The sequence below is a fragment of the Loxodonta africana genome, chromosome 7 (genome assembly GCF_030014295.1).
Source record: "Loxodonta africana isolate mLoxAfr1 chromosome 7, mLoxAfr1.hap2, whole genome shotgun sequence".
Taxonomy (NCBI): domain Eukaryota; kingdom Metazoa; phylum Chordata; class Mammalia; order Proboscidea; family Elephantidae; genus Loxodonta; species Loxodonta africana.
In genome coordinates this window covers 49,413,353-49,430,582 of record NC_087348.1, presented here as the reverse complement: position 1 = coordinate 49,430,582, position 17,230 = coordinate 49,413,353, and the positions used below count along the sequence as shown (strand labels likewise).

Sequence of the window (17,230 nt, the reverse complement as noted above, 5' to 3'; positions counted from 1 at the left end):
GAAAGGGGTGCCTCTTGGTTGGTACTTGGACCTCTGAGGTGGGACGAACTCACATCTGGTGTTTCCATCATGATAGGGCGCCCTGGGGCTGGGGTTCAAAGGGCCTGAAGACCTGGTGGAAGGCCTGCACAAGCTGGAAAACAGCAAGCGAGTCCGGTTTCATTCCAGCCTTCCAATCTCCCGCCAGTGGCTCCTAGTGGCGGTACCTAACAGGAACCCAGCTTGCGAAGATATCAGGGAAATAGCTTCGTCTTCTAGGCCTCACATCACTGACCAGAGACTATGTAAGGGTAGGCCCAAGCTAAGAGACAAGGAATAAATAATTAACACAAGGAGCAACACTGTTCTCCTCCCTTTCTGCTTAATTTGATTTCAGTGAACAGGTGGAGAGTGCTCAGCTCAGATCGAGGACACCTGAGTAGACATGAACTTGGTCATTGACTTTGCTTCCGATGGTTCCCATGGTACCTTTACCTTCATCTCATTTGGTTTTTCAAACAGGCTTTATGGAAAAGTGGAAGTTGCCATTGATTAACCCACAGTTTGTATATCTTACAGGGTGATCAAGGCTTCCCTTGTAATGCTTATCACATTTTTCCATTTGCCCCCATTTCTCTTATTTCCTTTCATTCAGGCTATCAAAAAAGCTTCCTAAGTACTCTCCATTTACCTATGTAAAAAATACACATCTACTATATTAATCTTCCTAAAATAAGATTTTCATTATGCCATTCACCTGTTTTTTAAAAAAATCCACCAAAGCATTCTATTAGTCACAGCGTATTAATTTGTCAGTTTTGGCTTCGGAAAACTTTCATTTCTTCAACAAACACTTCTTTTTATTACACAAATAATTCATGGTGATGTGTAAAGAAAAAAAAATGTCTTTCCCAAATCCTATCACATATTATTGTGTATGTTTCTCATGTAAACATAGGCACATAAAAACTGTATAAATGTTTAAAATGGGTTATATTGTGTTGTATAGCAGTATTTTTTTTTTAATTTTTATTGTGCTTTAAGTGAAAGTTTACAAACCAAGTCAGTGTCTCATACAATATAACAACAAATATTTTTTTTCTTTTTTATTGTACTTTAGAGCAAACTAGTTTCTTAATAAACAATTAATACACATATTGTTTTGTGACATTGTTTGCCAATCCCACAATGTGTCAACACTTTCCCCTTCTTGCCCTTGGGTTTCCCATTGCCAGCTTTCCTTTCCCCTCCTGCTTTCTAGTCCTTGACCCAGTGCTGGTATGTCCATTTAGTCTTGTTTTGTTTTATGAGCCTGTTTAATCTTTGTCTGAAGGGTGAACCTCAGGAATGACTTTAGTACTGAGTTAAAAGGGTATTTGGGGGCCATACTCTTGGGGTTTCTCCAGTCTCTGTCAGACCAGTATGTCTGGTCTTTTTTTGTGGTTAGAATTTTGTTCTACATTTTTCTCCACTCTGTCCGGGACCCTCTATTGTGATCCCTGTCAGAGCAGTCAGTGGTGGTAGCCGGGCACCATCTAAGTGTGCTGGACTCAGTCTGGTGGAGGTGTGTGTATTTTTTTTTTTAACAAATAGTGAATGCCTTTGCTTCTTAGCAAACATTCACCTACACTGTCATTATTGCTGGCTACATGAGTTTTCCTTAATATGAATGCATAATATTTTATTTAAGCAGTCTCCTATTTTGAGATATTTTGGAAATTTCTATTGTAATAAAGAGCACTGTGATAAATATTCTTACACATTGACTTCTGTGTATTGTCTCAGTTACATTCATAGCATAAATTCCCAGGTATGAAATTGGTGGATCAAAGCTGCAAATTTTCTTGTAGCTTTGTCACCTATTTCTAGATGGCTCCCAAACTGGGCAATAGACAAAACATTGAGTTGCAGGTGTAGAAGTAGAACAGATCATATTCTCTGACCTAAATATAATAGATTCAAAATGTGTAATCTAAAAAGGCCAACCATGTTGACCTTCATTGCAAATAGCATTTTTCAACAACATAAAAGGCAACTCTACACGTGAACCTCACCAGATGGAATACGTAGGAATCAAATTGACTACATCTGTGAAAAGAGGCAGTAGAAAAGCTCAGAACAAGGACAGGGGCAGACTGCGTAATAGACCGGCAATTGCTTGTATGCAAGTTCAAGTTGAAACTGAAGAAAATTAGAACAAGTCCACGAGAGCCAAAATATGACTTTGAGTATATCCCACCTGAATTTAGAGACCATCTCAAGAATAGATTTGATGCACTAATGACCAAAGACCAGACAGGTTGTGGAATGACATCAAGGATATCACACTTGAAGAAAGCAAGAGGCCATTAAAAAAGACAGGAAAGAAAGAAAAGACCAAAATGGATGTCAGAAGAGACTCTGAAACTTGCTCTTGAGTGTAGGGCAGCTAAACCAAAAGGAAGAAATGATGACGTGAAAGAGCTGAACAGAAGGTTTCAAAGGGTGGCTCAGGAAGACAAAATACTTTAAGGATGTGCAAAGACCTGGAGTTAGAAAACCAAAAGGGAGGAACGCACTCAGCATTTCTCAAGCTGAAAGAACTGAAGAAAATTTTCAAGCCTTTAGTTGCAATATTGAAGGATTCTATGGGGGACAATATTAAATGACACAGGAAGCATCAAAAGTAAATGGAAGGAATATACAGAGTCACTGTACTAAAAAAAAAAAAGAATTGGTCGATGTTCAACCATTTCAGGGGTAGCATATGATCAACAGCCTATGGTACTGAAGGAAGAAGTCCAAGCTGCACTGAAGGCGTTGGTGAGAAACAAGGCTCCAGAAATTGACGGAAACCAATTGAGATGTTTCAGCAAACAGATGAAGCTCTGGAAATGCTCACACTGTCTTTGCCAAGAAATTTGGAAGATAACTACCTAGTCAAATGATTGGAAGGGATCCATATTTGTGCCCATTCCAAAGAAAGGTGATCCAACAAAATGTGGAAATTATTGAACAATATTTTTATTATTACTATCACACACAAGTAAAATTTTGCTGAAGATCACTCAAAAGCGGTTGCATCAGTACATTGACAGGGAACTGCCAGAAATTCAAGCCATATTCAGAAGAGGACAATGAACAAGGCATATCATTGCTGATGTCAGATGAATCATGGCTGAAAGCAGAGAATACCAGAAAGATGTTCACCTGTATTTTATTGCCTATGCACAGGCATTTGACTGTGTGGATCAAAACACATTATGGATAACATTGCGAAGAATGGAAATTCTGGAACACTTGGTTGTGCTCATGGGGATCCTGTACATAGACCAAGAAGCACTCGTTTGAACAGAACAAGGGGACACCGCATGGTTTAAAGTCAGGAAAGGTGTGCATCAGGGTTGTATCCTTTCACCAGACCTATTCAATCTGTATGCTGAGCAAAATAACCCGAAAAGCTGGACTATATGAACAAGAATAGGGCACCAAGATTGGAAGAAGACTCATTAACAACCTGTTTTATGCAGATAACATGATCTTGCTTGCTGAAAGTGAAAAGGACTTGAAGCACTTCCTCATGAAGATCAAAGACTACAGCCTTCAGTATGGATTACACCTCAACATAAAGAAAACAAAAATCCTTACAACTGGACTGATAAGCAATATCATGTTATGCAGAGAAAAGTCTGAAGTTGTCAAGGATTTCATTTTACTTGGATCCACATTCAATGCCCATGGAAGCAGCAGTCAAGAAATCAAATGACGCATTGCATTGGGCAAATCTGCTGCAAAAGACCTCTTTAAAGGGTCAAAAAGCAAAGCTATCGCTTTGAGGACTAAGGTTCACCTGACCCAAGCTACGATGTTTTCAACCGCCTTATATACATGCGAAAGCTGGACAATAAATGAAGAAGACCGAAGAATTGATGCCTTTGAATTATGGTGGTGGTGAAGAATATTGAATATACCATGGACTGCCAGAAGAATGAACAAATATGTCTTGAAAGAAGTACAACCAGAATGCTCTTCAGAAGCCAGGATATCAAGACTGTATCTCACATACTTTGGACATGTTATCAGGAGGGACCAGTCCCTGGAGAAGGACATAATGCATAGTAAAGCAGAGGGTCAGCGAAAAAAAGGAAGACCCTCAGTGAGATGGATTGACACAGTGGCAACAATGGGCTCGAGCATAACAATTGTGAGGGTGGCGCAGGGCCAGGCAGTGTTTCATTCTGTTGTACATAGGCTATCTATGAGTCAGAACCAACTTGACAGCACCTAACAACAACAACAGCATTCCCAAAAGCCCAACCATGTTGACCTCAAAGAGCACATAAACAAAAATATACTTAAAAATTTTCTTTGGTTAAAGAAGGAATTAAAACTGATGCTACAGAATTATTTTGACAGTAAGAACAACCAGAATGGTATGTAATAAAAATTTTTTTTTTCTGCCAAAGCTGTACTTAGGAGCAAAATTTAAGTCTTAAATATTTTCTGTATTAGTCAAAAATAAAAAAATGAATGTACTATTCAAGCAGCCAACAGACACATGAAAAGAGGCCTGGATCATTAGACTCAAATCAAAACTACAATGAGATACCGTTTTACCCCAGCAAAAATGGCACCGATTAAAAAAACAAAACAAAACAAACAAGCAGAAAATGACAAATACTGGTGAGGTTGTGAGGAGATGGAAACCCTTACCTGCTGCTGTTGGGATTGTAAAATGGTACAACCACTATGGAAAATGGTGTGGGGCTGTCTCAGGACACCAGAAATAGAACTACTTTATGATCTAGCAATCCTACTGCTAGGCATATACCCTAGAGATCTAATACTAAAGACACAATCAGGCATATGCATACCTCTGTTCATCGTGGCACTATTCACAATAGCAAGAAGATGGAAGCAATATAAGTGCCCACCAACAGATGAATGGATAAACAAAATGTTGTACATACATACTGTCTTAGTTATCTAATGCTGCTATAATAGAAATACCACAAGTGGACGGCTTTAACAAAGAAAAATTTATTCTCTCACAGCCTAGTAGGCTAGAAGTCCGAATTCAGGGTCCTGGCTCTAGGAGAAGCCTTTTGCTGTCTGTCGGCTCTGGAGGAAGGTCTTTGTCATCAGTCTTCCCTTGGTCTGGGAGCATCTCTGTGCAGGAATCTCAGGTCCAAAGGATGCACTCTGCTCCGAGCACTGCTTTCTTGATGGTATGAAGTCCCCATGCCTCTCCACTCGCTTCTCCCCCTTATATCTCAAAAGAGATTGGCTTAAAACACTATCTAATCTTGTAGTTCTCATCAACATAACTGCCACTAATCCATCTCATTACATCATAGTGATGGGATTTACAATTGGGAAATCACATCAGATGACAAAATGATAATCATGCAATCCTGGAAACCATGACCTAGCCAAGTTGACAGATATTTTGGGGGGACACGTTTCAGTCCATGACACATGAAATGGAATATACTATGAAGCCATAAAGAATAAATACTACATTCCCAAAATGTAGTACGGATGAAACTGGAAGACATTATGCCGAGTGAAATAAGTCAATCACGAAAGGACAAACCCTGTATGATCTCACTATTAGGAAAAGAAATGAATAGGTCCACATACTGAAACCAGAGTTCACTGGGGTTACCAGGGATAGAAGGATGAGGGGAGATCATGCTCTAGATAGTAAACACTTGTTATTTTGGGGGACGGGAAATACAATACCAAATGTGGGTAAAGTACGCACAGCTTGACAAATGTAAATGATGTTATTAAGAAGTACGCAAGAAAAAAAGACCTTTTTGGTAACTGCTAGGACATATACAACTGTACAACAACTAAATAATAGAAATGTGGACTCACGTGTATGTATGTATGCATACAAGTGTATAGGTATGTGTATGTGTGTATATAGGTGGGCATATATATGTATATATCTACATGCAGGTCTATATATATGTAAGTGTAGGCATCCATGTACATATATACAATAAAGCACACAGGGGACACAAGCATGAACACTTACTAAACACCTTGTGGGATTAGTTTACGGGATCTGAAGGCTTAGGACCATAGTCTTGTGGGACAACTCAGTCAATTGGTGTATAAACTTTATGTTCTACATCCTAGTTTGTTATGTAGGGTCTAGGGGTCTTAAAAGCTTGCGAGCAGCCATCTAAGATATAATGATTGGTCTGTATGCCTACGGAGTAAAAGAAAATGAAGGAAATCAAAGACTCAAAGAAGAAACTAGTTCACAGGGCTAATAGTCTACACGAACCATGACCTCACCTACCCTGAGACCAGAAGAACTAGATGGTGCTTGGTTATGACTGTTCTGACCAGAAACACAATAGATGGATCCTGATAGAATGGGAGCAAAATGTGGAACAGAACTAACATTCTTAAAAAGTCCAGACTTAACTGGGCTGGTTGAGACTGGAGGACTGCCCGAGACTCTCACCCTGAGATATTCATTAAACCTTGAAGCAAAACTATCCCATGAGATCATCTTTTAGGTAAATAACATATTGGTTTATAAAGTAAACGCAATCACCGGTGAGTACTGTGCTCCTTTTAAAAGTCATCTGTATGAGACCAAATGGTTAACTCTCTAAAGCAAAGATGAGAAGGAAAGGGGGTAGGGAAACTAGGTTACTGGAAATGGAACAACCAGAACTGAAACAATAGAAAGTTGATACACAACCAATATCACTGAATAAATAGTGTAGACATTGTTGAATTGGAACCTAATTTGCTGTGTAGACTTTGACTGAAAACACAATGAAGTATTACTAAAAAAGTGAATATTCAAAGCATTCCGCTCAAGTTAGAAAAAGACATATCTTAGGGGAAGTGAGGGATAAATGAAGATGAAGACAGAATGGAAGGAATTGGTGATAGAAAGCCGTGAATTGACAGATAAATTCAATATACAATAAAACACACTCGTGTGTGTGTGTTCACATATGCTCGAAGGAGAGGGAACCACCATGGAACCTTCCCACATTTAGCTGACAGTTTAGCAGACAGTCACAGTGTGGTTAACTGGAATAGTATCAGTGTCTGTAAAGTGTCATGGAAGCACAAAGGAGGAAGTGATTAATTTGGCAGTGGGTGGGTCAGTGAAGGAAATCTTCCCACAGAATGTGGCAGCTGAGATGAGCATCAGGGGATACAGGATTTTGCCAAGTGAAAAAGCTTGTAGAGAGGGACCGAAGTCTGGAAGTGGTGGTGACAGTGGGGGATTGTTTTCAAGGCTCTAGGGCTTTTTTTCATGCCTGATCAGCTCTGTTGTTGTTGTTAGGTGCCATCAAGTCGGTTCCAACTCGTAGCAACCCTACGCACAACAGAACGAAATACTGCCTGGTCCTGTACCATCCTCACAATTGTTGTTATGCTTGAGCCCATTGTTGCAGCCACTGTGTCAGTCCATCTCATTGAGGGTCTTCCCCTTTTTCACTGACGCTCTACTTTACCAAGCATGATGTCCTTCTCCAGGGAGTGATCTCTCCTGATAACATGTACCAAGTAATGTGGGACGTAATCTCGCTATCCTTGCTTCTAAGGAGCATCCTCGTTGTACCTCTTCCAAGACAGATTTGATCATTCTTTTGGCAGTCCATGGTATATTCAATATTATTCACCAGCATCACAATTCAAATTCTTCTTTGGTCTTCCTTGTTCATTGTCCAGCTTTCGTGTGCACATGAGGCCACAGAAAGCACCATGGCTTGGGTCAGGCGCACCTTAGTCCACAGGTGATGTCTTTGCTTTTCAACACTTTAAAGAGATCTTTTTGCAGGAGATTTTCCCAATGCAATGCATCATTTGATTTCTTGACTGCAGCTTTCATGGGTGTTGATTGCGGATCCAAGTTAAATTAAATCCTTGACAACCTCAATCTTTTCTCCGTTTATCATGATATTGCTTCTTGGTCCAGTTGTGGGGATTTTTGTTTTGTTGAGGTGTAATCTATACTGAAGGCCGTGGTCTTTGATCTTCACCAGGAAGTGCTTCAAGTCCTCTTCACTTTCAGCAAGCAAGGTTGTGTCATCTGCATAATATAGGTTGTTAATGAGTCTTCCTCCAATCCTGATGCCCTGTTCTTTTTCATATATTCCAGCTTCTCGGATTATTTGTTCATCACACTGACTTTAAACTGTGCAGCACCCCCTTGTTCTGTTTGAACAACTGCCTCTTGATCCATGTACTGATTCCTCATGAGCACAAATAAGTGTTCCTGAATTCCCATTCTTTGCAATGTTGTTCATAATTTGTTATGATCCACGCAGTTGAATGCCTTAGCATAGTCAATAAAACACAGGTAAACATCTTTTTGCTTTTCTCTGCTTTCAGCCAGGAGTCGTCTGTCTTCAGCAATGATATCCCTGGTTCCACGCCCTCTTCTAAATCTGACTTGAAATTCTGGCAGTTCCCTGTCGATACACTGCTGCAGCCGCTTTTGAACGATCTTCAGCAAAAATTGGATTGCATGTGATATTAATGATATTGTTCAATAATTTCTACATTCAATTGGATCACCTTTCTTGGGAATAGGCGTAAATATGGATCTCCTCCAGTTGGTTGGCCAGGTAGCTGTCTTCCAGATTTCTCGACACAGATGAGTAAGCACTTCTGGAGCTGCATCGGTTTTGATCAGCTCTACAGGTGTGTGTGTGTGTGTGTGTGTGTGTGTGTGTGTGTGTGTGTGTATACCAAACCATTGCTGTTGAGTCAATTCCAACTCATAGCAACCCTGTATGACAGAGTAGAATTGCCCTATAGGATTTCCAAGGAGAGGACGATGTATTTGAACTGCTGACCTTTTGGTTAACAGCTGAGCTCTTAACCACTGTACCACCAGGGCCCCTAGATGCATACATATATATATAGAGAGAGAGAGAAAGACATATATAGGACTGGCATATATGTGCTTTCCTTTAGAGCTGGAATTCTTTTCATTCATGCCACCTATGTTTACAGCCTGTTTTATATTATTAGTAATTATGACAGAAAATGAACTTCATAAAAATGAAATGTGTTGTTTTATTTCTTATATGTAATTAGCTGATGGTGTTAGCGTACTAAGGTATATTCAATACCTACTTTATCCTATCAAGGAGTATGTTACATGGATCTAAGTGTGATCGAGGAATGGGAGTCTATAAAACCACACGGAAATCTTTTTTTTTTTTTTAATTAGAAAAATTAATTATTTCTGTTCCTTTCATACATCTTATTGTTCAGGAAACAGTCTTGCATACATATCTGAAATAACGTACTATTGCACACTATTTAAAGGTGAAGCACCATGTGTAAAGCTGATTGGTTGTCCAGAGTTCTCAGCTTATAGAATCTTGCTTCCTGATTTAACACTAAATGTTTGAAAATCAGAAATGGCATCTCCAATAAATGTAAAGGAACTGTAAAAAAATAATCACTTTATTCAAAATTAGAGTTGTAGAAATGGAGTATATTTTCTTTTAGAAATGAAAAACTAAGAAGAAAATGCCACTTAACATCGTTGGTACATCGGTCCAGGTCAGCAGGAAAAAAAATAGTGTGATAAACTTGTCTTTTTGATAGTACCAAGAAGAAATTCTAATCCAAGCTTTCATGAGCTTCCTATGTTTTCACTAGATTCTTCTTTCTCTGCTACTTTTCATCCTTTTCCACATTTCATAGTCAAGGATTGGTACAGCCTTTAAAATTCCTCAACAGGAGCAAATCCAGTATCCACTGATTTCTTCTCAAAGGGTACTGTAACCCATCAGATAGTCCAGCAGTTTCATTCTCATGAATACTCTAGCCATAGAAAAACTCAATAGGACATAGACGAATCCAATGAATAGAAGAAGAAATCTATCGAGTTTTGGAATGTTTGGTACATTGGATTGGTCCAGGGTTATGAAACCTAAACTTCCCATTGTAAACAGGAAGCTGGATGGGAATCCTTCCATAATGTATTGTCCATTTACTCTGTAGGCCAAGAAAGCTACTGGCCTCTGATGCCCATGTTCATCAGTCATAGAGCCAACGCTTGGAGGTTCCACAATAACATCGTAAATTATTCTTCCGGTGATGAGGAAGTAAGATACTACCACCAGAGCATACACCTTTATGGCCGATGGCATGTGCACCCAGGGTGGCTTCTTTAGCTTCAGGTTGGGGCATTCCAGCACTAAGAACGGGACTCGGTACAAAGTCTCCATGTTAGTGGTGGCACGGGCAGCACTCAGCCTCAAATCCCAGGCCAGAAATCTTTTGATTAATTTTAAATATTTAGGAATTTATTTGTTGGGTATTCCATGACTGTTATAGTGTTTTATACAATAAATACGTAATAGAAAAATTAGGCACACAGAACTTCTTTTTCCAAAATGTTGCTACTGTTAAGTGCCATCAAATTGGTTCCAACTCATAGCGACCCTATGTACAACAGAATGAAACACTGCCTAGTCCTGTGCCATCCTCACAATTGTTATGCTTTCGCCCATTGTTGCAGCCACTGTGTCAATCCATCTCATTGAGGGTCTTTCTCTTTTTTGCTGACTCTCTACTTTACCAAGCATTATGTCTTTCTCCAGGGACTAGTTTCTCCTGATTACCTGTCCAAAGTATGTGAGATGAAGTCTTGCCATCCTTGCTTTTAAGGAGAATTCTGGCTGTACTTCTTCCAAGATACATTTGTTTGCTCTTCTGGTAGTTCATAGTGTATTCAATATTCTTCGCCAACACCATAATTCAAAGGCATCAATTCTTCTTTGGTCTCCCTTATTCATTGTCCAGGGTTTGTATGCATATGAGGCGAATGAAAACACCATGGCTTGGGCCAGGTGCACTTTAATCCTCAAAGTGACATCTTTTGCAGCAGATTTGCCCAATGCAGTGCTTTGTATGATTTCTTGACTGCTGCTTCCATGGGCATTGGTTGTGGATCCAAGAAAAATGAAATCCTTGACAACTTCAATCTTTTCTCCATTTATCATGATGTTGTTTATTGGTCTAAAAAGGTATGTTTTTCAATTGTCTTTTTTGTTATGAGTGTTTTTAAAGTGCAAACTTCTAAATTCAGTAGGATTTCATTTTTAGAGTGTGTGCTTGTGCGCACATGAGTACATGTGTGTTTGTGAAAGTATACATAACTGTGTGGATGGATATAAAAAAGTGGCTGTTAATGTTGCTATCTATGAACCAGAAGGAAAACAGAAAAATAAGAGGAAATGGAGGGAGATGATTAGTTTATTTCTTTTTATACAGTTGTATTATTCTGTTATGATAATAATTAGTAATTTTATAATTTTGAAAGAGGAAAGTATTAAAGTTTTTAGAATATAGATGTATATGATATTAGGAGGCTTGGGGGGCTACTAATTGCCATTGTTGGCTTTGCTGGGGTCTTTGAGACCAGTACTCATCATTTTCATGGCTGCTCCAGAGTCCATTGGCTACACTGAGGCTTCATAGTCAGGCTTAGATGAAAAGGTTGACCATTTTTTAGAATAGGACTATGCGGTGTAATGGCCCTTCTAGCCACAGTCTTTGTGACTTACATACAATGATTGAGTGAGGCCCTTCTAGCCACAGTCTTTGTGACTTACATACAATGATTGAGTGGGGCTATGCAAATAAGGTATATGAACCCTGTGATGTTTCGGGTTATGTGTCAACTTGGCTAGGCTATGATTCCCAATATTTTTTGGTTGTCCTTCATTTTATGTGTTATGAATCCTGACTTCTACATGTTGATGAAGTAGGATTGGTGTAGGCTATGTCTTGAGTGGTAGTCTTACAGGAGGAGTGACTCAAGTCCTACCCTTACTCAAGTTATGCCCGTCCCTGGGGTGTGGCCTTCATCTGAGATATATGTGTGTGTCCTGGCAGGGCTCTCTCTTTCTGCATCTGGACCCTGTATCCAGTTCCTGATCAATTGACCTCCAGTTATTAGGACTCAAGCCAGAGGCCTGCTGTCTGACCTGCAGATTCTGGGATTCACCAGCCTCTACAGCCCCACGTGCAACCTGATTCTTCAGCTTCTGCAGTCTTGTAAGCAAGCAGCCTGTGGGTTGAATCGCCAGTTTGAGTTCATCAGCCACTTGGGTTGGGAGAAGCCTACACCTGACCCATGGATTTGGGACTCGTCAGGTTCCACAACCACATGAACAATTTCCTTGAAACAGTTTGTGAGCTCTGTTAGGTAGTGCAGTGAATTAGGGAACCCAAAGGTCGGAGGGAGAGTACTGAGGGGAGAGGGAGTAGTTGATGTCAGAGATGATGGAGTGGTACAGTAACTTGGAAAAGTTGGACATTTGTGACAACTTTAACCTCTGCCTCATAGGAAACAGCTTTGCTCTGATCCTTATAAAAGAAATAATTCATTTAAACCAGCAGATTGTTCTCCCTGCCAGAAAGTTGGGAGATCAGAATCTAGTCCTGCCTGGGCATATAATAACTCATAACCTTAGGAAACTCATTTCATCTCTCTGGGCTTCATTTTTCTCTCACAGAAAATGAGAGGGAAGAAAAATCATCATGATAGTTCGAAAACATTGTGATTCTGTGTTTCCAAACTACAGTCTATTTTAGAAGATCTTATTTAGGACTCCTGAAATAGTTTCTCAACAATGCTTACTAATTCAACTCCAGTTTTTTTCTTCCTTCATTTTTATGACCTGATGATTCTCACTAAATATCATTCACATAAAAATATTATAAAGGTTAAGTGTTATGAATGACGCAAACAAAGTAGAAGGCCTTGCCAACAAGATGCTTCTAGTTTGGTTGGAGAGAAAATATGTGTATTCATCAAACTGAGAGAGGCCATCCAATGGCTATAAATGAAATTGCAAGATAGAGCAATAAAAGCCCTACTTGAAATGCTGTAGAAATTAAAACAAAAATTATTTGGTTATTTCTTTATTAATAATGGTGGTGCAGGAGTGCAAAGAAGGGAATGACCAACTGTACTTGGGGGGTGGAGCAGTAATCCTACAAAACAGTTAAAGGAAATGCAAAGGTAAGGTAAGTGCAGCTGGACATTTGCTTAATACTAGAAATGAAGGATGATGGAGCACTGTGCCCGCACCCAATGCTGGGGGACAAAGGGAAAGAAATGCTAATGAAAGCAGCTCTAACCGTAGTACCCATCCTCTTTAGAAAACATTCTGGAATAGCTCCCCATACTTATCAAATTTTATACTTAATAAAATAGAGTCTCAGAGAATCCAAGAGACATACTCAAAGACACAAAACCAGGAAGTATTGTGATGGAAATAAAATATGATACTGTCTATCTCCAAAGTCCCTGCTCTTTCTGTTCTACCATGCTGCCTCCCCAAAGGAGAAAAAGTGAAGCTAAATCCTAGAAAGGACTTGCCATCCTTAAGAAGAGCAATAGTAAATTTCATGTGTGAAACAAAAACATATTCCATATAACTGATAAACTGAGTTTAAAATTTAATTGTGAAAGCAAGGGACCTAGAATAACCAAAACAATCTTGAAAAAGAAGAATATTGGAGGACTTACTTAATTTCAAGACTTATTAAAAGCTATAGTAATTGTTGTTGTTGTTGTTAGGTGCCGTCGAGTCGGCTCCGACTCGTAGTGACCCTATGCACAACAGAACGAAGCACTGGCCGGTCCTGAGCCATCTTTACAATCGTTGTTATGCTTGACCTTATTGTTGCAGCCACTGTGTCAATCCACCTCTTTGAGGGTCTTCCTCTTTTCCACTGACCCTGTACTCTGCCAAGCATGATGTCCTTCTCCATGGACTGATCCCTCCTGACAGCATGTCCAAAGTATGTAAGACACAGTCTCGCCATCCTTGCTTCTAAGGAGCATTCTGGCTGTACTTCCTCTAAGACAGATTTGTTCACAGTATATTCAATATTCTTCGCCAACACCACAATTTAAAGGTGCCAATTCTTCTTCAGTCTTCCTTATTCATTGTCCAGCTTTCATCTGTATATGATGCAATTGAAAATACCATGGCTTGGGTCAGGCGCACCTTAGTCTTCAAGGTGACATCTTTGCTCTTCAACACTTTGAAGAGGTCCTTTGCAGCAGATTTGCCCAATGCAATGAGTCTTTTGATTTCTTGACTGCAGCTTCCATAGCCATTGATTGTGGATCCAAGCAAAATGAAATCCTTGACAACTTCAATCTTTTCTCCTTTTATCATGTTGCTCATTGGTCCAGTTGTGAGGATTTTTGTTTTCTTTATGTTGAGGTGTAATCCATACTGAAGGCTGTGGTCTTTGATCTTCATTAGTAAGTGCTTCAAGTCCTCTTCACTTTCATCAAGCAAGGTTGTGTCATCTGCATAATGCAGGTTGTTAATGAGTCTTCCTCCAATCCCGTTCTTCTTCATATAGTCCAGCTTCTCATATTATTTGCTCACCATACAGATTGACTAGGTATGGTGAAAGAATACAACCCTGACACACACCTTTCCTGACTTTAAACCAATCAGTATCCCCTTGTTCTGTCTGAACAACGGCCTCTTTTGAGTGCCTTCCAACCTGGGGGGCTCTTCTTCCAGCACTATATCAGACAATGTTCCACTGCTATTCATAAGGTTTTCACTGGCTAATTCTTTTCAGAAGTAGACTGCCAGGTCCTTCTTCCTAGTCTGTCTTAGTCTGGAAGCTCAGCTGAAACTTGTCCTCCATGGGTGACCCTGCTGGTATCTGAATACCCGTGGCATAGCTTCCAGCATCATAGCAATACGCAAGCCCCCACAGTACAACAAACTGACAGGCACATGGGGGATAGTGATTAAGATGTGTGATATTAATGAAAGAAATGACAACGGATCAGTGGAACAGAATGGAAAAACTTGAATTAGACCCACACATATATAATAAAAAAATTTTCTGAGGGTAACAAAGCACTTCAATGGGGAAGGGAAAATCTCTCCAATAGGAACAGCTAGATATCCATGTTGGAAAAAAAGAAACTTGACCCCTACCTCACACTGCACACAAGGACAAAATCAATTCAAGATGGATCATAGACTATAATGAAAAGCTAAAACAGTAAAGTTACTAAAAGAAAACATTGGAGAATATCTTCATGACCTTGGGGTAAGCAAAGATTTCTTAGATATGACACAGAAAGCACAAACCATAAAAGAAAAAAATTGATTCAATGAAATAAAAATTCAGCTTATAAAAAGATACCATCGAAAAAATAAGCAAATCACATACTGGGAGACAACATTCAAAGTACCTATGTCTGATAAAGGATTTGAATCCAGAAGATAAAAAGAATTCCTACAACTCAATAACAAAAAGACAAACCACTCAGTTCAAACTAGACAAAGGCTTGCACAAATACTTCACACAAGAAAACACAGGCAGTACCCGGGTTACAAATGTCCGACTTACGGACAACATATACATGCTCTTTAATATTATGCAAATTCGCCCTTGGTAAAGTAGAGAGTCAGTGAAAAAGAGGAAGACTTTCCACAAGATGGATTGACACAGTGGCTGCAACAATGGGTGCAAGCATAACAAGGATTGTGAGGATGGCACAGGACTGGGCGGCGATTCCTTCTGTTGTACATAGGGTCTCTATGAGTCCAAATGGAATCCAAGGCACCTAACAACAACAAATTTGTCCTCACTTGGTAACGATTGAACCAGTAATGATTGAAGCAATCCCTAAAACAAACCTGTTGCCATTGTTGATTCTGATTCATAGCTACCCTATGGGACTGAGTAGAACTGCCTCATAGGGTTTCCAAGGCTGTAAATCCTTACAGGGAAACCCTGGTGGTGCAGTGGTTAAGAGCTATGGCTGCTAACCAAAACATGGGTAGTTCAAATCTACCAGGTGCTCCTTCGAAACACTATGGGGCAGTTCTACTCTGTCCTATAGGGTCGCTATGAATAGGAATTGACTCAACAGCAAGTTTTTTTTTTTTTCTTCTTTACAGAAGCAGACTGCCACATCTTTCTTCTGCAGAGGCTGGTGGATTCGAACAGATGACTTTTCGGTTAGCAGCCAAGCACTTAACTACTGTGCCATCAGGGCTCCTTGAACCAACCCTTACCCAAACCAAAACAAACCCACTGCTGTGAAGTTGATTCTGACTTACAGCAACCCCATAGGACAGAGTAGAACTGCCCGATAGGGTTTCCAAGGCCGTAAATCTTTAAAGAAGTAGATTGTCATGTATTTCTCCTGTGGATTGGCTGGTGGGTTCGAACTGCTGACCTTTTGGTTAGCAGCTAAGTGTTTAACTACTCTGCCACCAGGGTTCCTAACCAACCCCTACTCATAACAAATTCTTTGCAATCACCTTCACTTGCCGCACATGCAAGTTTTAAATCATTGAATAGGCTTCAAGCCTTTTCTTGTACTAAAACCAGACAGAGTAGACCTGCCCCATAGGGTATCCAAGAGTGGCTGGTGGATTTGAACTGTGATCTTTTTGGTTAGCAGCTGAGCTCTTAACACTGCGCCATCATGTGTACCTGTTCTGGTTTACCTACAAATTCTTAAAGACACACTGAGGAATGGATCTTGTTCATAACCCGGGACTGCCTGTCTACAAATGGCAATATGCACATGAAAAACTACTTAACATTTTTAACCATTAGGTAAATGCCAATCAAAACAACAATGAGACACCACTAGACACCTATTAGAATGATAAAACTGAAAAGGCCGACCATACCAAGTGCTAGCAGGGATGAGGAGCAATCAAAGCTCTCAAACATTGCTGGTGAGGGTGTAAAATGGTACAACCACTTTGAAAAACAATTAAGCGGTTTCTTGTACAGTTAGACATAAATTTACATTATGCTCCAACAATTCCATTCCTAGGTATATACCCAAGAAATGAGAATATATGGCTATACAAAAACCTGTACATGAATGTTCACAGAAGCTTTGTTGCAGCCCCAAACTGTAAACAGCCCTAAGGTCCTTCAACTGGTTAATAGATAAATAAACTGTGGTATATCCATATAACAGAGTAACTACTCAGCAATAAAAACTATTGATACATGCAGCAACATGGATAAATCTCCAAAAATATGATGGTGAGCAAAAGAAGCCAGACACAAAAAAAGTACGTAGTATTTATATGAAATTTTAGAGTCGGCAAAGCTAGCATATAATGATGGAAATCAGGCCAGCTTGTGCTCTGGCTGTGGGAGGAGGGAATGTTAACTGGGACTTCTAGCCTTCTGAACTGTGGAAAAACAAATTTCTCTTCTTTAAAGCCACGCACTT

The 17,230-nt window shown here is 39.7% G+C and overlaps 1 protein-coding gene across 1 annotated transcript; it reads right to left on the bottom strand.

Moving 5' to 3' along the window:
* Positions 1 to 9,513: 9,513 nt before the first annotated feature.
* On the bottom strand, positions 9,514 to 10,193 carry LOC100674058 (oligosaccharyltransferase complex subunit OSTC-like). The gene has a single exon (XM_064289173.1). It carries the CDS (start codon positions 10,191 to 10,193, stop codon positions 9,732 to 9,734), a length of 462 nt encoding a protein of 153 aa, XP_064145243.1. The 3' UTR covers positions 9,514 to 9,731.
* Between the last annotated feature and the right edge of the window lie 7,037 nt (positions 10,194 to 17,230).